Source organism: Necator americanus, chromosome X (assembly GCF_031761385.1).
Source record: "Necator americanus strain Aroian chromosome X, whole genome shotgun sequence".
In the NCBI taxonomy this organism is placed as follows: domain Eukaryota; kingdom Metazoa; phylum Nematoda; class Chromadorea; order Rhabditida; family Ancylostomatidae; genus Necator; species Necator americanus.
The window spans coordinates 12,170,183-12,193,496 of NC_087376.1; the positions used below are offsets into that span (position 1 = coordinate 12,170,183).

Sequence of the window (23,314 nt, forward strand, 5' to 3'; positions counted from 1 at the left end):
AGGATTGAGGATAGACTAATTAACTCTACAGTGGACCCCAAAAATTCCCTCACGGAAGACGGTTACAAGGATGGAGTGATGTTTTCGCTGCACGGAGAGACCAGCTGAGAGCAGCAACTGGGTACGGATCAATGACCATGCCAAGATCACTCAAGAAACGTAAGGACATCCTAAATAACTATGGAGAGGGGAACGAAACAACTGGAAAAGATACTGAGGTCCGCACGTTCAGTGTAGACGGACCATCTAAAGCTAAACAGAATACATACAAACATATACGTATATATATATATATATATATATATATATATATATATATATATATATATATATATATATATATATATATATATATATATATATATATATATATAGATATACATGCACATACATACACATATACAAGTATATACATATAAATATATGCAAACAAACATTCGTTCCAGAATGAGTTAAAGCTTCGTGGAATTGCGTAAAGACCTGTGTTCGAGGTTGGAAGCTTGTCAATTCCAATCGAGACTCACTCATCTCTGCAGTCGGATTGGAGTTGATGAGGGTCCCACGGCCGACTACAACCGCTTATGCAGTTGCACTAGACTTCAAGTTTTCACAACCGTACATACATTAATGAACGAAACAGTCACTGCGTAGAATTACTGCAAGAAGGAAGTGAAGAGGTTTGCTGAGGAAATTTAGATGAGAACACCCAACTACGCAATCTGCTGTTGTTCACTACAATTAATTTCCTATCGCGGTTAGTCTTCCGAACATGTAACTCAAAAATCTACAGATTGTGTGTAATTCTGATGAACTATGGCTTGCCGCTCAAAATGTCGTATCGCATCCTTGATGTCCTACAAGGAGTGAGAACGAGTTACATAAGATATCTCAAAACTAGTTAAAGGAAATCTATGACGAAAGGATTGCTGCCACAAAAATGGACATTAATGTTAGAAACTCGATGCGCTAGGTGCACTCACTCTAGCTAACGGAAATGTAATCTGTCTGGGCTGCGACGTGATGTGATACGAATGGCAACATGTATTCTCTTGATGGACTAAACTTGTGCAACACAAACACTGGCGCAACAATACAGGATCATAAAAGCTTTCTAATTATTGGAAGTTCTTATGAGTACAAATCTCAAACAGAAAGAGTAAAGTTTAGAAAATTTTACTAAGCTCTAGATATATGTACTCAAAGCGGAAATCAAGAAAAAAAACCAACTCAAAACTCACAGTTTGAACTCCTTGAAATGTATATATACAAGACCAAGTCCGTAATAGGCTCCAGGATCTTCCCAGAATTCAAGAGGTTGCACTTTGTAGGCTTCTTGATAAGCAGATAATGCTGAAATAAAGGAGCGATGCAAATCTTCGATCATTTAAATCCGAACTACTGCGTTGTTGGGTAGAGGTAAACATGTGACCTCAAAAGGTTCAAATGGGTGGACGTACTTCACCGAAAGAACGATAGATACATAAGCAGAGGATAAAGAGAAATAAAGAATCAACTAGTCACTTTTAAAACAAGACAAATACGATTACATAATGAGATGAAGAGGACTGCTGCTTGGAGAAAAGTGTTTTTGCAACTCCAGCACATTCACTGTCTCAGTACCCTGCACACTGGACCCTGCCTTCTCAGACGTCAGATGGTATGGCGACCGGCGAGAGGCGATCAAATCTCAGGTTGCTCAGGACGTCTTTGATTCTGGACCAAGCCAAAACACGCACGACTCGCCATGGAGACTGTCTCAGACTGTATACTTTACAACGCGAGAGCAGCGTCCGCAGATGCTGACCTACATGCCTTTCTCGTGATTACGCGGAGGCGCGCGGCGCTGAGGGGAGGTCGGTAGCGGTCAGGCGGTTTTCATGGGTGCCTCTTGTCCCGCACCCCTTTGCAAGAGACCAAGAACAGAAGGCGCGACGTACAGATGAATGATGGTACACTCTTCACTCGTGGAGAAAAAGCACCGTCGCAAAATGTAGCTGGTGTTAGTTTTGTTGTGCACCCTCTGTCGTCCATCTTGCCGATTCTCACGAGATCCTGTCACCACGTCTGGGCATTCATCGCCTCCGTCCTCTGCGCCAAATACTCAATAACATCATCAACTGCTGCTCACCAACATCAACAGCTATTTATGAGGAGCTCGAGGATGTGAACCACAACAATAAGTTCTCCTTGAAATTCGCTGTGGGAGACTTCAACGCAACACCAGGAAAGACAACAGAAGAGAAATACAGGATAGAAGGATTTGGACAAGGGGACCGGAATGAAGATGGCAATCGTCTCGCCAATTGTTGTCCGCCTCTTTCATTGGAATCCTTTTTTTCACTACGAAAGATCATTGTCGGTGGACATGGAAATCGCCCACTGGCACAAACGAGGACCCAAACGTGGACTACGAGCTGCAGCTCAGGACTGCGAGCCTATGCTGGAGCTGCTTCGAAACGACGCGCGAAAAAGCAAAAAAAGAGCAAACTTCCAAAACTTCTAAGGAATTGTTGAAAGAACGACTTTGAGGATGGATCCGAACTCATCGCAATTTCAGCGTTCGTAGCAAACATTAGCTGCAGAAAGGAAAAACAGGAGGATCTTCTGAAGCATAGGCAGACGATTCTTGGAGCGGCACAGAGCAAAACTAATCTAAAGAAGTGCCGCAGGGATAATATTCCGCTAGCAGTCCTACTGAGCGAAGACGGGAGGAGAGGTTCTACTCGAACATTTTCCGTCCATCAACTCCTGTGTCAAGCACGACCATTTTTACTAATGAAGTTCCACCACGGATTCTTCCTTCGGAAGTACAAGTCACGATCAAGAGCATGAAACTTGGCACAGCCTCCGGACCTGATTTTATACCTGAAGACTTCCTTCGGACTGGTGGCCATCTGCTTCATGTAGTTCTAGGGACGTACATGACGTCCTATCTTCAGAAAAAACAGAAGGATCCCGGACCAGTGGAAGACCTCGCGAACCGTTCTCATCCATAAGAAAGATGACCTAGACTATTTCAAACTACCGTCCCATGTTTGCTAAGCGTCTTGTATAGTGTTTGCCAAGATCCTCCTGATGCGCATATATAAGATGCTGGTTGAAGCCAACCTCAAGAACAAGCGGGATTACATCAGGGTTCCAGCTGCATGTACCATATCCAGACCGTGTCGAGAGTCACAGAGGTTTGCCGGGAATTCGACTGCTCCTTCGCCTACTATGAGAAACCCTACATATTGGAAAGGGGGTGCGACAAGGCGATACTATATCTCCGAAGCTGCTCTCGGCTGGATACAATGGATGATGAAATCACCTGCTTAGGAAGAAAGTGGCATACGTGTAGATCGAAGATTCTCATTACCTACAAAGGCCTTAAGAGATGTCTTCTGAAGTTTAACCAGCGCACACCTAGCCGGTGTTCGCAGCTCGTAAGGGAGTATGAGTCGGGCAGTATTGAATGAAGAACCATCCTGTATAATAACGACGCTTAGTCCGTGTGTTTGTGTGTGCCACGAAAATACCCCATGATAATGCGAAACTGCACCAGTGAGGTGCCGAACCATCGTCATGCACCTGATACTGAGCTGAGCTAACTGAGCACTCTACTTTTCACTATTGTCCAGAGCTATGCAGGCATGAATGTTGGTTTTGATAAGGCAAGTTAGTTTCTGTTATATGTCAGTGAGGGTAAATAAGCTTTTACGTGAATGTATACTTCCAAATTTGCAAACTATCGTGCTATATGATAACGGGCTTATTCGGATACGTGTGTGCGTCTGTGTGTGTCTCAGTCACGAAATTCCAAAAAGGGAGGGACACGGATTCCATGGCGCCGAATTGATACGCGGGACCCCCAACGCGGTAAAATTGGGTGAGACAGATCTCACGGAGTCGAATTCAATCCCCGTTGCTAGAAAACTATAGAGTGGGGTGAGACGGGTCCCACAGCGAATTGGTGCGGCGACGACACACATCTATAAAATGGGATGTGACGGGTCCCACTGCGTCGGATTGGTCAGCGGGGACCCCAACAAGGTAAAATATGGTGAGATGGGTTATATGGCGTCGAATTCGTGCCCCGAAGTCAGATAACGAAATAAAATATAAAATGAGGTTGGACGGATCCACGGCGCCGGAATGGTGTGCCGGTGCCAGAAACCCATAGCGTGGGGTGAGACGGGTTCCACTGCGTCAGATTTGTGCGCAGTAGCCTCAACGGTAGAATGGGTTTGTTTCTATGACTCATTCGCATATCTATTACCAAGCATATTTCCTTGGTGCTGCTAACATCTTTTCTTCAAAAGTGGAGACACATATATTAGGTTGTTCGGATATAAACGAGACTTTCGAAACTAGGAATTTCGAACAGAAATTTGGATAGTTTTGGTTCCATTTTGTTCCTGGCGTTTTCCTGTATATTTTACTTTCTTTTTTGCTTATTTTCGATTTCTGTAATATTTTTTTTATTTCATAAAAATAAATTTTTATTTATTTATTATTTTTATTTTATTGAAGATGTGATTTCACGAAGTCAATGCCACAAATGGTTTCAACGCTTTGAAAATGGAAATGAGAGCTTAGAAGACGAAGAACACCGACTTCGTCCTCAAGCGGTAGACGACGAATTACTGAAGAAGGCAACCGAGTCTGATCCGACACAAACTACAAGAAAACTTGCCCTGGAGTTCGGATTTTTTTTTTGACGAGCATTTACATACAATCGGGAAGACAAATCGGTGCGGCAAATGGGTTCCTCATAAGTTGAGTGATGAAAATAAAGCTGTCCGTAAATCGAAAAAAAAAATCGAAGAGTTGGGCTGGAAAATTTTGCCGCATCCACCGTATAGTCCTGACTTGGCTCCTTCGGACTACCATCTATTTCGATCGATGCATCACGGATTGTCGGAGAAAAAGTGAAACAATATCGACGAAGTCCGATCTTGGGTCGCATCATACTTCGACTCACAGCCAACCAAATTCTTTGAGGACGGCATCCGCAACCTGCATGATCGATGGCGAAGCGTTGTTGATAGTTGTGGAGGATATTGTTTGGAATAAAGACTTGTTATAAAAAATTTTGTGATGTTTGAAAGTTTGAGTCGAAAGTCTCGTTTATATCCGAACAACCTAATACAAACGGCTGCTTAAACACAATACCAGGCAACACACGTTCACGTGGTTTGACGTACAGTGTTATTTTCATCACTACGATGATGGCATTCACGTCATTTCATGTTTGCACTTCATTCTGTGCTAATAATTGAGAGCGGAGAAAACTCACACTTCAAATAATGTTTCCAAATTGTGGAGGTTTCAGAGAAACATAGGTTTAAAATCAAGTTTGATTGTTCTCCAAATGCAATAGTGACGCGTTTAGGAAGAAAATAATGAAATCTCTCATCTATGCCTAAATTTTTGAGGAAGAAATTGAAGAAAGTGTTGATAGGAGAAAAAAACAGTTGTAATTTTACAAAAAAAGTATGTATTGTTATTTCTTATTGATCGGTGAAGGCGAGCGAAGCGGGTGCGTACCGTTAGGTACCCGCAGCCTCCGCGACAACCTATCCTTAGGGGAAACAACTGGCAACGGCGATCGTTAATTGCGCTGCGCAGCAGTTGATAGCGCCAGCATAGCATTGCGCTGCGTTCGCCTCATGCCCCGCCCATCACATCGTCCATCTTCGGCCCTCATCGTCTGAGGTGCGAAACATGCCTCTAAGGAGCATGCTATCTCTGGTATTGCTTCTGTACGGACTATCGATCGCTTACGTATAGAGATACACCGACAGGTTGCACTCTAAATGCCAGAAATAGAAAATAATAGTGTTTTATTTGTGTAAAACAAACAAGTCGAAATTTTTACAAACTAATGCAGTATTAAATAAATACAATGCACTAATGTATTAAATACTCTGTATGAATACAAATATTTGTCAATATCTTCAATAAAGTTTTTCCAATCACAGATCTACGTCTTCCAACAACCAGGTTTTTCTCGTTTTTACACTTTTTAACTTTTATTTCGGAACGTTTTCAGCTTCATTTATGTCTTCTGATGCTGTTTTGTTTTCGTACAAATCATCTACGTTTTTGCTTCATTTTTAGCATTTTCATTTTCTACGTTGGTACGTTGTACTCCCACTTTGTTCTTTGAACCTTCCCAGAAGTCAACTCCATTACGTTATTGCAATACAGACACGGCACACGACCTCTGAAACGTGGCGTCACTTATCCGGCTGCAGCTGATCGGCTGCGGGTACCTAACGACCGCCCCCCGAGCGAAGCGAACACTAAAAAAGTCTGAAGTCCGGCTTTAGGTGGACGTTCAGACTGGTAACATGATAACCAGGGACAGATATTATATATAGTTTCAGAACAATATGGAAGCCCCAACACGTTTTTCTGAAAATGCATAACGTTTTGAAAATGTAAAATGCAACAGTGAGACCTAGTAGGTTCGACATCCGGATGATTCAAATTTTCGCAAAAGAGTTAGAAACTTGAAACCACTTCTAAAAAAAACAAAGATTAAATTTTACTTATTGCTCAGCAATCTAATGGAATGTAATAACTAAAAAAGCTCAGATTCTGCGCACATTGTCGGGTCTTGGAGCGAATAACTTCGTCATAAGAGTTCCTTGAAATTCTTCATCTTCTAGGAGTGGTTTTAAGTTTCTACCTCCTTTGGAAACAACTGACTCACTGAGATGTCGAACCTGCGTTGTCCCATGGTCAAGTTATAGGAACAAAATGTTGATTTTTTGGTTTCTTCGACGTCCCTCTGTAATTCGACCGATGACCTTTTCGTCGTATTATGCCCTTTAATGGCGGATGTAGCGCAGTCGGTTAGAGGTTCCGATGCCTTTACGATCGACCGGAGGTTCAAATCCGCACTACTGCTCACCAAGCCTTTCATCCCTCCAGGGTTGATAAATTGGTACTAGACTTGTTTGGGAGGATAAAACATTGACTTGACGCATCGGCTAGCCCTCGCAAGACATTGTCAGACATGCGATAGTCGGAGCCGGTGCTCCGACCCCCTTCACTTTTGGACGGTTGGCGAAGGGACCCCCTTCACTTGAGCTGCACCCACGGTCACGAGAAAAAAGAAAAAAAAGGTAGACAGTTTAACATGTTGAGAGATGTAGGAAAGTCGAATATTTCCATTGCAGGTATTCTCTTCAAAGTAGGAAGCAAATGGACGACGGAACAGTCGGAAAAGAAGGAACATTCATTCATAATTACCAAATGAAATAAAATAATACTAACTATGAGGATAAAATCTTAGTGACTTACCTGTCTTCTGATCACAGTATCGCAGTAAATTACGCTACAATAAGCTACTAAATAAGGAGACATTACCGAGAAGGAACTACCGAGCAACAGAGCGAGAATGTACGGTTAGAGTTTGCAGCAGAATCAATTGGCAGTGAAGAGTATCTTGAAATACCCCAGAACGTGACGAATCGAACGGTATACATCACATTCATCATGCGTTCTTCGCCGAGAAATTGGCGTCCAAAATTAGGCATGAAAAATTGAGTGTCTCCAGTTTGGATCCCGTTTTTTGAAAAGCAAGGAATCAAAAAAGAGATAATACACTGAGGTAGAGGTATCGCAGTAAATCACACTGCAATAAGCTACTAAATAAGGAGACATTACCGAGAAGGAACCAGCAACAGAGCGAGAATGTGCAGTTAGGGTGTGATTTTTACAGCGACAGAATTTCGATGAAATAAACAGCCAATATTTCCGTCCAGAGGAAAAATCGCCTAGCAGTGAAGGGTATCCAGAGATTCCCCAGAACATGGCGGATCTAATGGTGTGCAACACTTTCATTGTGATTTCGTCTCCGCCGAGAAATTGGCGCCTAAATTTAGGCATCAAAAATTGAGTGTTTTCAGTTCTGATGCCAGTACTTTGTAGGAAGACAAGAAACTCAAAATTAGATAGTATACGGAGATAGATGAGAAATTTCTCTACAAACTGGTGCCAAAATTGTCATTTCACATTGACTATTAAGGAGAAAAAATTGGACCTGAAAATGGAGATTGAAATTACCAGATTTATAAGTTTTTTGCTTCGTTTTCTACCTACTCGAAACGAACAGGTAAGTATTGTATACCGAAAGAATCCACATTTTACGTTCTATCTGAAAATATATAACATATTAAGGAAAGTTTCTGTCTCGATGAAATAGAAGGGAAAAGCACGCGCAGTTGTAGATTCTCCGGCCCAACAGTCCGAGCCTAATGCTTAAGCATAGGAGGGGGGAGCACGCCAACGAGAGGGTGCTCCCCCCTCTCTTTGAAAAAACTACGCATTTCTGCAGGTCAACCGACTTACCTTTGTATAGGTTAAGAAATTCTAGAGCAAATATGTATCCTTCACTCTATTGATAGGTTTCAAAATAAACAAGTTATTTAGAAAAAAAAAACCTGTTTTTCCGGCTGCAAAAAAGCAGCGATTTTCTTGAGCTTGGGACGCATTTTCTCAACCCAGTCAAGTATGCTCTGTATAGAGCAGAAAAAGTTAGGTGAGTTATGTACCCTTCACTCTACTGTTAGCTCTTCAAAGAACTGAGTTACTTAAGAAGATAACTGCTTTCGAAGATGGTGATGGATACAGTAAATTTCTGCAACTTAAAAACTCTTTTAGTCCGGTATTTTGGCAAATGCTTGTGGCGAATTCCATCCTCTTTTACATTATATTGTAATTAATCCACGCAGTTTGGTCTGGATTTTGTAATATCTGAAATAGTAATGCATGTGCAAGAGGTGCTCGTGATGCTCCATCACGCCGCACTTCTTTGGGAACTCCGCTAGGAACTATATATAATATAATATATAACATATATGACGTATGTAAGTGCTCTCTTTCTTTCTAGTTCGTAATTAAACTTGCTCATTCGTCCTCGCTGCTCCATCGTACCGATGTTGTTTATTCATCTTCATACTTTCTCGTTAAATACGATTCAGCAGAAAATGCGTATTATGCTGTTACGGTTGTTACTCTTCATCGAATAAGTAATTTCTCCGCTGCCAAAAATGAATTTTTTGTTCTGGTAACTCTTGATTAATAAGACTAATCTCCCTTTAATGCTATCTGCTGGCTTAAGAGCTCTTCTCTTCTTTACAATGTTTAGGACAACTATTCAACTAATTAAATTAGTTAAATGGTTTTTAGGTATTCTTTTGTTGATGAGTGCTATGAAACAACCTTTCTGAGTTGTCCACCTTTATTTGTACAGACTTTCTTTTTCTTCGAGAGACATCGATATAGAAATGTGACATAGCGTGCTCCTCCCCTCTCTTTAAGAAAACTACGCATTTCTGCAGGTCATCCGAGTTACCTTTGTATAGACTGAGAAATTCTAGAGCAAATATGCACCTTTCACTCTACTAATAGGTTTCCAACTAAGCGAGTTCTTCAGAAAAAAACCTGTTTTTCAGCTGCAAAAATAACAGCGGCTTTTTCGAGCTCGGGGCACATTTTCTCAATCTGGTCAGATAATTTCTGTATAGAACAATGGAAGTTAGGGCAGTTATGTACCCTTCACTCTATTTCTAGGTTTTCAAATAACTAAGTTATTAAGGGCGAAATTTGCTCGCTGAGGTGACAATGCGACTAGTTGTTTGGCGTTGCTTGAGGCTCGTTTCTGACTCCTTTCCTTGCAACTTCCTTGTAGGAATTTCCCTCTTCTTTTGCTGTGTGTAGCGTTAGGAACATGTGCTTTGTAATTCTTTCTATTGTATCTAGAATAGTAAAGTGTGTGCATTCGAGAAGAAGCAGCTTCAACGCTACCTTTAGTCCCTAGAGGGGAAATGCCACCGCCTGCGAATGTTCTGCTTCACTGGGTTTGAACAACTCTACTTCTACTCATCCACATAGTGAGTTTTTTTGAAATCGTTTCCTGCTCTTCTTTGCTTTAGTGACTTTGTTCAGATGCGCTTTCCCGTCTACTTGTGGAGAAGATTCAGAGGAACCCAGTAAGCAGATGTATAAATATATACATATGTATATTTAAATATGTGTTAATAAATGATGTTTTTTTTCTTACGGAATCATAGAAAATAGGAAAAAATTAAAATAAGAAAAACTTATTTTCGCCGTCGCTACCTCCCCCCCCCCCCCTGTTGACGATGACGATTTCTTTAAAGTTCACTAAATATATGTCTCATTGACCCCGTTCACTTTCGGCTGCCCAATATGGGCAAGACTCCCTTCATCTGGGAGGGGGCCGGCTCCTCCTTATCGCACCTATGGACATTGTATAGGCCAATTACACGTTCATGAGCATCAAACGATTCTGAATTGAAGTGAACGTGGTGTCCCAAGCGGATTAACGCCAGACACTTTATTCGTTTATGTCCTTTAATCAGTATTTGAGAGCAATTAATTAAAATTTAATTGATTTTAGAATAAAGATAGAATAAATTGAAAATTAAAATGTTTCAATAGCAATATTTCAAAAACATTTCAGTAAATTTGCTTCTTCTTCAACTTGGTGTTTCTTCGCTTCTGTCAGCTACCATTTTTCTCATTTGTCATTTGCTAATTTTCCGAGAACTGTCGCAGACCCTTGACCCTGCGTGAGGTCCTGAACATGTCTTTGCCCCCAAAAAGTGAGGTCGGGATGGTACAGGTACCACGATTTGAAATGAGCGGGATGGTGTCAAAAGGCCCACACTCCATCACATATATAAGACGGATTTTGTGCTATACTATCCATATTTGAAAGGGAGATCGGTGAGTGATATCCCATACCATATCACTCGCCGATCTCCCTTTCGAATGTGGATGTTTACAAGGTGCGTTGCTATAATCGGGACAGCCGGAACGTTTTATGTATAAGGTTGGCTACATATTTTTGAACACATGCATATGCATACGTTTTACAGCTTCATATTTTTTTTATTCACACATTGACATACATGCGTACGTGTATTCACCATGAGTGCCTGTCACAGTGTTCCACTTTCTTGGAGGTACAATTTTCTGAGACCAGGGGGGGGGGGGGCTGAGACTGAAAGAAGAACTTGAGGTCAGTGAAGGAATTGAGCGATTTTCGCTCCAGGGAATGCTCGATGGTCCGGAACAAGTAGTGCGATAGCGAACTCGTGGAACTTCCCTATATAGACTTGAGGTCGATCGTCTGGTTGTCCGGCTGTCGGGCAGCAGTTCCCATCACAACATTCCCTGCGAGTCCGAAGCGTAAATGTCCCGTGTGAACAGATGGTCGAAGCGAGGTTTCCGTCGTCGAAGCAGCGGAAACCAGGGGCCCTTTTCCCATCTGAGACCTCAAATTGGCGGCGAGTGACCAAAGCGACATGCGGCCGCGCGTTGTTGTTTAGAAGGTGATGGCGTCGCACCTCGGTCGCTTTTGTTAAATTGAGCAGAGCCGCCACATGAAGACTTTGTCGTCGACCTACTGCTGGTCCGAGCAGCCTCCACCACAGCATTCCCTGCGAGTCCCAGAAGCAGCAAGAACCTTATTTGCTTTTGTTTCGGTCACGTCTGCAACGGCGGCTGAGCGCCTCGGTGGAGGCAGTAGGTACATCGTACTGTAGCTACCAAAGAGGACCTAGCGTTCATAGCCAGCTAACCGGCATGAACGGCGTCTCAGAGTCAGCGATAACAGCTCCTGGGGCACCATCTCGACAGAACTTTCTGTTTGACTAAAGCGCGTAAGTGTGCCTCGATAATTCGCTAAACAACGCCGGGTTGTGCAACCATCATCCACTTCATGGCGTTCGGGAGCCACTCAAAGACACTGCGCAAATCATGGTCGATGTTGCCGTATGGATGTCTCCTCTGTGGCAAATCGTCGAAAGAAACGTATCTCTAGCTGAAGCTGTCAGTTGTTAACGGTAACATGGGTAGTGATCCCTTCCCCAACGCCTTGCTGATGTTGGCGGCTACATCGTCCGAACCGATCTAATAAAAAGTTGTTTACTTAGGTCAATAAACAAAGATACCGAAAAATGCTGCTATATTTGATTTAAAGTATCCTTACTGAGAACACACGTTCTATATAGCCGCTTTGCACCTCTATCACCTGCTCCATCCTCACCATAAAGCACCCTGTCTTCAGCTGACTGCGGTTCACGGCGAAGAAATCTGCCTCAATAGCGCTCTGGAGACCTGACATTAGGGAGCCTGAACTTGTTGGTTTCTCTCAGGACAATACCCCAAACGTAGTAGTCCAGAGAATTTAAGTCGGGATTGTTAGGAGGCAAAGGCCAATCTGCAGCGGTTATCTTCATCTGTGCTTTTGATCTTGATGGCCTCGGCGAGCATTTGGGGCCCTTGAGAACGTTGGAGGTATATCTGAGGTGCTCTTGAGCGATCCGACGGATCTTCCGGATTTCCCTTGGCCCTTCGGATAATCTCGATAATTGAGTACTGGTTGATTTCTGGCTAACTTGCATTTTCCTGGCCGGAGTGGAAGAAACCCTTTCAGATTTCTATAAGGCTTTGTACCCCTTTCGCGACGACATGTAACTATGCAGTCGATCTTGGGTACCTGAAAAATTTTCAGCAAGCTTTCCCCGGCGCCAAGACTTTCTTTAATCGCTACTCTTCTATCGCACTCCATGTTTAGCCTGAAGAGCTCAGGCATTCTAAAATTAAAGAAGTGTTAGTGATATCATCGACCCCGATGATGTATAAGGGGCGTGGTATAAAGTACCGTAGCGGTTATGGTTATTCTTGCGCATATGACTACCTGTACGGTCCAAGAGTGCGGCAGACAACGCTCTGCCCACTCATTCATTGGATTCTATTGCTGGCAATTGTTCCGCTCACCTGTACTCACATAATAAAGACATTCCACTGAACCACCTCTTTTTGGTCTGTTCAAATAGGGTTTTAAAATACCCTAAAGTCTCCAGTCACCCACTCACACAGTTTGGTGCATCGGCTAAAACAAGCCATTACTCTCCCGCGTCAAAGAGTAACATCCTTGAGGCCAAGAGAAAGAGACTAGCTCATTGAGCAACTTATACGGTTAAACCAAAGACCGTAAATCGCATTAGATTTATCCCAGTAATTGGGCAAAAAGTCGTTCCCTTACAAACGTAACTGGAACGCAGATCACTGCCAAGTGATCAGGAACATTGTCAGGAACAGTTGATCGGACCTCTGTCAAAAGCTACAGTAGGTCAAGCGAAGTTTATCGCATTTGCACGTGCATAAAGAAAGAAATGGCACTGCATTTTCACAAAACACCAAAAGTTCTCAGCGCAACGACGCTAAAAACTTTAGTATCCCGTTACAGGGAATACACTAAACAGGTTGAGTACTCAGCAATAGATGAGGAAACTTATCAGAAATGCCGATCAGCCACAGCACTACTACAAAGTAGCATAAGGCAAATAAAAGAGGCAAGAGAAAACCTCCAGGAATTATATAACGAGGTTAGAGATGAGTATAAAAACTGCAAAAACAGGTCCGAAAGGGAGGATTTGATGATTGAAATTGAACAAATAGAGGAAGAATCGCAGCTACAATCTGCGATAGCTGAAGCCTAACGTTCATGCTAACAGCGCGTCTTGGTGAAACAAGAAATATGCGCGAAAATATGGAAATCAAACTGGGATACATGTCCCTAAAGCCCCAAAGGGACAATAACGTCAACAGTGAAGTAAACGAGGAAGGGGATTGTGAAATTGATAATACAAACGAAAATTGTGTGAGAGACATCACAATGCCATCTTGCTCGCAAGACACATCAAATTCAGCACTCACATGCAATAGTGGCACAGCCAAAAGGACGCTGAGATCAATAAAACCTCCACAAGCCAGACTACTAAAATTTTACGGGAATTCTGACGACGTCCCAGAATACTGGGCCATTTTTGAAGCCCTTGTCCATAACAGTGAAGAACTGGACACTATGGAAAAGATACTCCTACTCAAAGAAAGTTTAAAGGGAAGAGCGCAAACAGCCATCAAAGGGATAAAACTCATTTCTGAAAACTACAATTGGTTGATCAAGACTTTACAGGATAATTACTCCAATCACCAGTCTAATAGATCACAAATAGTCAAAAAAAAATTGGTCAGTATGAGTGTGGCAAACAATTCCGCAGACAACTGCTCTGCAACATTTGATCAAATAAGAATGCTCACCAACCAAATGATTTCTGCAGGATATCATGTAAGGAAGGCCTGCGACCCAATGTGGTGTGAAACAATCTTATCTAAATCCCCTGAATACATCATAAAATCTGTATTAGTTGCCAGTCAATCACAAGACCGGCAAACACTTGATGACCTCATGAATCTCTTAAAAATAGAGATCACTGCAAAAGTCTACGTCGAAAGCAGACTTGGCCATAAACATATCAACAAGGCCATCCCATCAAAGACCAATCATGACAACTTAAGGACTAATCGTAACTGCTTGTTCTGTCATAAGGACAATCATGTATCAATGCAGTGCCGAACGGTCACGAATCAAAGCATTCGCCGCAAGATGCTTAAGGAGCAGAATCGCTGTTGGAAATGTTGCTCCCCTAATCATAGCAGCTTTGATTGCCAAAGATCAGACTGTCTAAAGTGCGGACAAAACACCACATGAGCCTCTGCCTTAAGACAGAGCAACTCAGCCAAAACAACAGCTCGAAACCCAAATTTGTTCGTGTTGGCCAAAACCAGCAAAGGCAACACAGCTGGCAAAATAGAGAAGAAAACGATCGAAATATTCCACAAAGGCTCAAACCAATAAACACTCAGGTGTCTGTGGAACCCCCACAGATCAAGGAAAACTCCATTCAGCACAGTCAAACTAGCAAACAACTAATATTAATGACTGCTGAAGGCAATATTTGGAATGCCAGAAAACAGACATATGAAAAAGTGCTATTTTTCTTCGATTCTGGGGCACAAAAAACAGTAATCGAAGAAAATCTTGCACAACAGCTCGGTCTACCCAAGAACACGACCGAAATCTGCACCATGTCCGGAATTGGTGGCCATATCGAGTGCTTCGAAAGTCATAAGGTTCCGGTAAAACTAGGAACTGCTTTCGGAGGAGAAATTTGCATGACCATACAGACCAAACCAGTCATAACAAACGGATTCCCTTCAGTGAAATTGAACACGGAAGATATTGAGTTCTTGAAAACAAACACTATTTGTTTAGCAAATTCAAAGCTTCGTGGTGAACATCAAAGTCCACACATTCTCGTTGGACTGGACTACTACCACGATTTAGTTACGGATCCAGCAAACAGAGTCCGAACACCATACTGGTTTTCATATAGCAAAAACGGTTTTTGGACCCACAATTTATGGTCGAGGAATCAGCAAAGTAAGTGAAACCGCTAACACAGTATGTCACAGTCTGACAGGAATTTCCGAAAACACGGAACAAGAACTCTTACAGAAAATGTTTGAGTTGGATGGCCTCGGTATCATGCCGGAAGAAACCCAGGGAGACGAAAAAGTTCAAAGATATTTCGAGGAATACTCGAAATTAATCCCATTTGAAAACAAGATCATCACAGCTCCCTTTCCACTGAAAGAGAATGTAATCCAATTGGAAAATAACTACTCAGTAACTATAAAAAGGCTAGAATCCTTACAAAACGTCCTCTTATGTGATTCTGAACAAAAGCAGTGGTACTGCGATCTTATGAACAAATATGTCAAAAAGGGGTCGTAGAGACCTTCGACACAGCAGACCGCTATGCTGCTGGAATATATTACATGCCACCTACAGGAGTATGGAAACCACAGAAAAAGGTCCCTTTAAGGATAGTTTTTGACGCTTCGTCTAAACGAAGAGGCCACCTCAGCCTGAACGACGTCAACGAAAAGGGGAATCCTTCGTTAACAGAATACATGACATTCTTACCTCCTCAAGGTTCAAGAAGATCGTCTTAATGTGTGATATTGAATCTGCCTTCACACAAATTCGATTGATAGACGTACACAAGGATCTATGAAGGATCCTTGTGGCTTCGGAATGTCAATCACCCACCAACAAAAGACAACGTCGTCGAATATAGATTTGGAAGGTTGCCTTTTGGCGTTACAGCTTGTCCGAGTATACTAAACCTGGACAGATGCGACATCGCCACACTACTGCATCATCTGCTCCCCCGTCTCAACAGTCTTGAAAAGGCCTGCCAAACACTTCTGGAAAGGACTGCTCCTAAGTCCAGCTGCCTATTTTGCACTGTGGACGAGAATCGTGACAATCACCATTCCGGGAGATGTCCACGGTTTCCGGATCCAATCTCCAAAACAACACAAGCGACAAAGCTGAACCTGTGCCTCCTCTGCCTAAAAACGGCACACGAGGACGTATGTGGAGTGAAGTGTGGAAGTTGTGGTCTTGGCCACAATTTCCTGCTTTGCTCCTCCAAAAGACCGCAGCCACCCAAGAAGCGGCCATACAAGAAGTAAGCACTCTCTCAACGCCAACCGTCAACGCCGTCATCGTCATCAACAAGCCACAAGCCGTCATCAATGCACCTGCACCAAGCCGAATTCTCAAGTCACCATTAGCAATCCACCATCAACCCAACGTCAGCCCACCACCCACGCCACTCCACAAAACTCCGCAACAGTCGAGCCGTACGAAGGAAAACATTTGTCGAAGTAGAATTTGTTTCGTAAACTATTACTTTGTGCTGTTGTCGCTCGCGGCAGTACCATCGACCGCGATGATGTATAAGGGGCGTGGTATAAAGTACCGTAGCGGTTATGGTTATTCTTGCGCATATGACTACTTGTACGGTCCAAGAGTGCGGCACTCTTGGACCGTACAAGTAGACAACGCTCTGCCCACTCATTCATTGGATTCTATTGCTGGCAATTGTTCTGTTCACCTGTACTCACATAATAAAGACATTCCACTGAACCACCTCTTTTTGGTCTGTTCAAATAGGGTTATAAAATACCCTAAAGTCTCTAGTCACCCACTCACACAAGTGATATATTCTGACATATTCAGCTAGGTTTAGCGCCAACTAACGCCAGTGCATGAACTCCTATATAGCTGAAACTTCAAATATAATTTCATCCAGATTCTAACTGCGTACCCTGCACATGATGCATCTGCAAGAAGGTGAAGTTGGTTGAAAACTGCAGGCTCCAAGCAAACCTAACTATTACTGAACTTACTAAGCATGGGCTTCCTGTAGAATGCTAATGAACAAAGATGAAGAAACAGTGAAACCCGTCTTGATTCTTGAAATAAATACTTCAGCGAGCAAAAGAAATGGATGTTTACCAATCAATATACCGTAATAAATAATGGAAACAATAAAAAAAAGTATTATATCCACTGATGGTCCTATACAAATATGTATTACCAACACTATCGCGTTCGGCAAGACGATATGCGGGACTATCCATAATTTTACTATTGCTTTCGCTACTACAGAGCAGTGACACAAAGCGGTGCGAAGTTTGACGCAAAAGAAGTTACATTATTCGGAACATTCGGCAAGACGGCAAAACGCAAAAGAAGTTACATTATTCGGAACATAACTTTGTTAGACATTTGAGAGCGAAGAAAGTACTGGAACGCCAACGATTTAATCAAATTTCTCTTTTCTTCTTTTTTTTTTTTTGAAAGGGAATAACAGAACTTGCTGTCTTCTGCACATCACCCACTTTCAACGTTACCCTCCAGAGATTAATACACCCAAAGCGAACAAATCAAAGTTGATTTCATACCCGTCTTCGACGAGCGCAAAACCTACTATGTGGGGATTCCTGTTTGAGTTTTTTGAATCACCATAAATAAAATAGATATGAAATACAACAACCTTGTAAGGAAATTTCTGCACAGTTGAGAAACTAAAGGATAAAGGATAATGTGTCTGACGTTAAAGGCATCACCCCACGAATCTGAGGTGGTGCAGATTTCAGGTGGAGTATTCGTATACAGGATGGGAGACTACGGAGAGGGAGGTGATTCCGTCCATTTCTTCCTAATTGCCGTAAAAAACGACCCGGAAGATACGGCTTCATTCGTTTTGGCGCACCATTTTGTACAAGAGGTTCGATTGGAGCGCGCCAGTCTTGTGCGGCGCCGCATCTTCCGGGCCGTTTTTTACGGCAATCAGCAAGAAATGGACGGAATCACCTCCCTCTCCGTAGTCTACCATCCCGTATACGAATACTCCACCTGAAATCTGCACCACCTCAGATTCGTGGGGTGATGCCTTTAATCAATCCGCTCAATCTAATAAAATCCATTAAAATAACAAAACGCGCTTTTTGAAAAATGTTGAGTTACGCTATTCCCGTAATTAAAATGCGTCAATTCTTCAAGGATTAGTTGTTACCAGGGCGTATCTTCGATCGATCGCGCAAACACGACGGAACCTCTTACCGACTGCGCTACGCCTGCCCCAGCTGATAAGTAGGTAAGTACATGAACAGGTAAATAGCAACGAAAATTAACCACCCGCAGGCGCCTTTGTATCTCTTTATTCTACCGTCAATCATTTCTCTTCTGAGATCACCTGATTTCTCTGGGCTGATCTATACAGTTGTTGATTAACTGATGAAGAGAAAATGGCCTATGAGTAACTGTTCCACTATACCATTCTACATGGCATAACACGCGGTATTTGCTTGTGTGATTAGCCTATAGCGAGCAGCCGGCCGCGGATAACACTTTTCTTTAGCAGTAACATATGATATGAAAAGCAGTGCGTGCTAAAAACATTCAGCAACCAAACCATAAAGGAAGTCCCATAGATTATTTTGGAAAGCTAAGGCTCTGCTAAATTTATACAGTATGTACAAGCATAATACATGAACAAAAATAGGCAAATACCAACGTTATTAACGCCTAAGAGAACGTTCAGCATGTTGCCTTATCTCCTCGCCCAAATGTTGTCTCGCAAGTTTAATTGCAGTCTCCACTCCGCATGTGCTAAGTTCGCTGCGACAATGTGTTTAGGATAACGTAGCCAGTTAAGCTGGGATTCGTTTCAACTTCGCTAGTTTGAGATACCTGATCTTCAAATGTACACTGGAATCCGCATAGGGCGGAGAGACCAATTAACCAATGCGATATGGTACAATAGTCTCCTCTGTCTGTCTAACTCTATTCCTTTAACGAAGGAGTACACGTGTCACTAACACAGATTGGCGTCGAATTTATTCATTATATATTCGAGTCAAAACGACATAAACTTGGTGCAGTTGCGTAAGCCGCTGCGTTCCAAGCGACGCAGTGAATCTAGCGGCTAAAGTCGATGTGGAACCATCGCGAACTGCGACGATGAGTGGTACTAGCGAGGGTTCCCCTTCGATAGTAAATTCGTTTCGTTCTACTGCACCGCTTCAAACACGGCCGTTTTCGCAACTGCGCCGAGCTTCATTCCGAGAACATAACAATGAGCACTCTTCTGACCAAAAGTTCAATTTTTAATGAACTTCGGCATAGGAAGATGTCGTACTAATTTTAATAAGTCTTACACGAAGTTGGCAAATAATTCTACTGGCTAATGTTTCGGCAAGAATTCGACTCAAAATAACTCTCCGCAACAAAACAGATAAACTCTAAGCATTCTTTGCAACCATTAACGTAGCGACTACACTGAATGAACACGACAGCCTATTTTGAAATCAGATTTCAGATCTTGGCGTACGAATTTAAAGCGTTAGCTCGAAAATACCTGGAGGCATTTTTGGCCACGCAAAAACCTTAAAATTTGAAAATCTCTCGATAACGCAGGAACTCGCGCCATATCTCGAATGGCTTTTTTGATCTGAATTAGGCATTTGAATCATATTTCATTCATATTTCAGATCAATAGGGCGTTGATCTCGTTGATCGATCGATCGGCGGTCACCACTAGGCTTCCCCAACCCAAGTGCGCATTCAGTGCAGACGGTACGTTAGTGGCTGAAAAAGTACGCTTAGAGTTTATCTGTTTTGTTGTGGAGAGTTTTGGTCGTTTAGAAGAATTGAGTTGTGGAACGAAAGCGAACGAAAAAAGAGGGCAAATTATTGCCTCGAGGACCGCGTACCGAGAAGCGTACGTTCATTGCTCACTGTGTTCGCAATTATCTCTTGATACTGAAGGTATAAGATTTCAGTATAAGGTCGCAGTGTGAAATGATCACTAAGAATGCAAGTAACAACTTATTCAAAACGTCGGTGCGATCAAGCAGAGCTCATGGACTCCAATTACAATAGAACGGTCTAGTCAAAACTGCCGACTGATGTATGGAAAAAATGTCATTCAAACCTTTAACCCAATCTTGAGCGAGAACTGCAACATGTCCTAGTTTCGTATAAACGTGGAAAATTTGACTTTTGAGTAGTCCACACTCAGCAGCGTTTCTTCGGGAAGTTAGGTAGTCGAGACGAGCTTCAAGAACCCGATTAGCCTAAATTAGTTAGAAATGACCATAGCAATAAATTGGTTCGACAATGAAGATTATTGATCCATCTATAACTACTTGAAAAGATGAAAACATATCACACCACAGTAATTAGTCCACTGGCAGATGTTTTGTCGAGTACTGACATGCTAGTTGCACTAATGAAAGGATTCTGCAAGTTGTTTGTCGGAGTCGACAATGCTGTGGTAGGTGAACGAAGAATATGTATTCACGCGTACTTCTCGCTCAATTTATCATCAGGCTGTAACAATCTCGTGCCATCCCCGTCAATCCCTGACACAACAGCGCGAGATGGTCATAATACAAACATTGATAGAGCGAAAATGTGATTTACTCGACTTAATCGACGGGATAACATTATCGCCTGAGGCGATTACACGCATCTTCGCCGAGGTGTATCGTCCTCGAACATAACTTTGTCCAACTTTCTCCATCTTTTGATTGATTTCATAAAGGAGTTAAATGCTGTGGTCCCACCGCATCTTTGCTGAATATCTTTCTCGTAGCTGCCGGTTAGATCGATTTTCAATTCACCCTAATTCCTGTTCGAAGTTCGAGAGATCGATCAGTTGTCCGTCCACGCTGATTCCGTTCGAAGCCTCAAAGAGACCCACGTCTTCTTACAGTTATCAGAGCGTAGACATAATCCATAGGCTGCAGCTAACTTCGATACAAGGTTGACATGTTGAAGTTCGCGAATATAACAACATTGTCGAAGTACTCAAGAACGGTCAAGGGGCATCCTGATGGTACTAAGATGATGTCAGCAGAACATTGATTGACTGTTCTTTGCATAAATGTCATCGGTGGCGAAGTTGAACGGGAACGATACTGCAACTGCCCTTCTTCTACTTCAGTTACTACTGCAAACGGTGCTGTACATCCGGCTGGTGTTCGAACTGTAGCTGTTGTTCGCTGTCATGTCATAAAGTAGGAAAACGAACTTTCCTGCTACTCCATCGACCCAAACGCGTTGAGAAGACGGCCTCGATGTGTAGAGTCGAAAGCAGCTTCAAAGTCCAGAAACGCCAATGCTTCGAATACCGCTGCTACAGTTTGATCACTCTTCTCGCGATGAACACCTCCAAAAACTTTGTACGTAACACGTAACGTAGCAATGAGGTTCCTCGATAATTCATAGGGTCCGTGACGGATAACTCCTTGTGGAGGGGAATTATGATAGCGTGTCTCCAGAAGTCAAGTATCCTCTTATCGATCCATATTAAACAGATTATCTTCGTCATCTCACGAACCCCACACGGAGGAAGATATTTCAGCACTTCTGCACTAATTCCGTCGTCTCCATCAGCCTTTCCATTTTGCATCTTCTGGATAGATTCCAGACCCTCCGACTGGGTCAGTGGTTCCTGATTAACCGCATGTGTCGGTCTATGAATGTGCTTGAGTTCGGGAGTTGATGACGCTTGCCGATTCAGCAAGGTTTTGGAGTGATCGCTACGAAGGTTGTACATAGAATAAAATAGAATTGTTGGGTTGAAGAAACACGCCTGAACAAAACTTTCATTTATTTAAAACACTCAACATTATTGCCATCATGACGGAAGTACATCAGAGGGATTGTTTGGATCATGGTCTATAAAATGTGCCCAAATATTCGGCAGCTTTTCTATTCCTGTGAACCAACGTGAGCGAATTCTTTTTCGAGTTCTATCTCATCGTTGAAGTCCTTCTCGCGGAGGTGATGCTTCAGAGCACATGACTGAGGAGCCCAGGTTGAGGGAAACAAGCGGCAAAAGTTCGCATTTCCAAGAGAGGAAAAAAGAAAATCTACTAAGCACTCTTTTCTCAACCCACGTGTTACCTTACTACTTGTTGGAGATGTTGAAAACAAAGACCTGGAGAAATTAATAGCTAACAGTGAAATCTGTCAGAACTATGGCCTTTAGTGCGAAATGGAATGAACTGGAAAACAATCAGTGACAGCTGTCTGAGAGTTAGGCAAATATTGCTGGGTATTATTCTTCTACTACGATACAAATCTAAATCGTAAACATGGAAACGTTAATACTGCATAGTAGCCCGTTAAGAAAAGATCGCAGAACCGCAAAATTTCCTAGGGAAGCTGAGAAGTACGAACATTTGAGATGTGCTCAAGTTTAATTCAGAATCGTAGTAGCCTACGAAATTTTAATCTTATATTCATCTGATTACGCACCGCTTTTCCCAGCGACTAAGTGACTGGGATCCCACTACTGAAGGAGATCCGTGGATTGAAAAACTGCATGGAATTGTTGGCTTGATCGTTAGGAAAAATATCAAACTTAAATACACATATTTTCTCTGAACCTCGTTTTAGATAGTGGTGCACAGACATGTGCAGAACCAATTAAATATCAACTGTTTGCTTGATTTCACGCAAAATTTAAATATTCCATTCGTTGCTACCATCGCATTACATCTCAGCAGCAATGTGATGCTGAACGTCAAATGCTTGTTCAGTACTGGAAGGTCTGGAAGTATCAAGTATCAGTATGGAAGTCTGGAAGTGCAGACACTGTGGGAACTTACTTTTTCGCCGAATTACACTGGTCTCTTGTACTCATTTCACCATTAACTAACCACTAGATATCTCCAGAAACCAATTCTCGAAGAACTAGAACCAATATGAAGAGTAGATCGAGTTCACATTTCCAGGATGAAACCACATTAGTAACAACATTTGAGGCTCTAAAATCTGCAGCCTACCCAAAGCCGGTTCCATCGTTCAGATCTGTTAAAGCCGAAGAACGGTCAAGAGGTACTCGTATGATGTGCCGCCGCGTATCCAGGAGGCTAATGAGTGTCGTTAATTGCACTGCGCGTCTCCTGATACCGTCATGATCGCTACAGCAGCCTGATTGCTCCTCTTCAGCTACGTCTCCCTGAAGCCCCGCCCACGCCACCCTCCCCACCCATTTCGCCGCGTCTGTTG

General features: G+C 42.6%; 1 protein-coding gene across 2 annotated transcripts in view; it reads right to left on the reverse strand.

The window, feature by feature from the left end:
• RB195_022562 (uncharacterized protein) overlaps positions 1-23,314 on the reverse strand; it is a gene marked incomplete at both ends in the record, with an annotated part of 45,554 nt that overhangs the window by 14,551 nt on the left and 7,689 nt on the right. For both annotated transcript variants that reach the window (XM_064209726.1, XM_064209727.1), the window contains 2 exons: positions 1,239-1,350; positions 20,226-20,367. In XM_064209726.1, the coding sequence (XP_064065607.1) occupies positions 1,239-1,350; positions 20,226-20,367 (254 nt within the window). The remainder of the gene's footprint in view (positions 1-1,238; positions 1,351-20,225; positions 20,368-23,314) is intronic.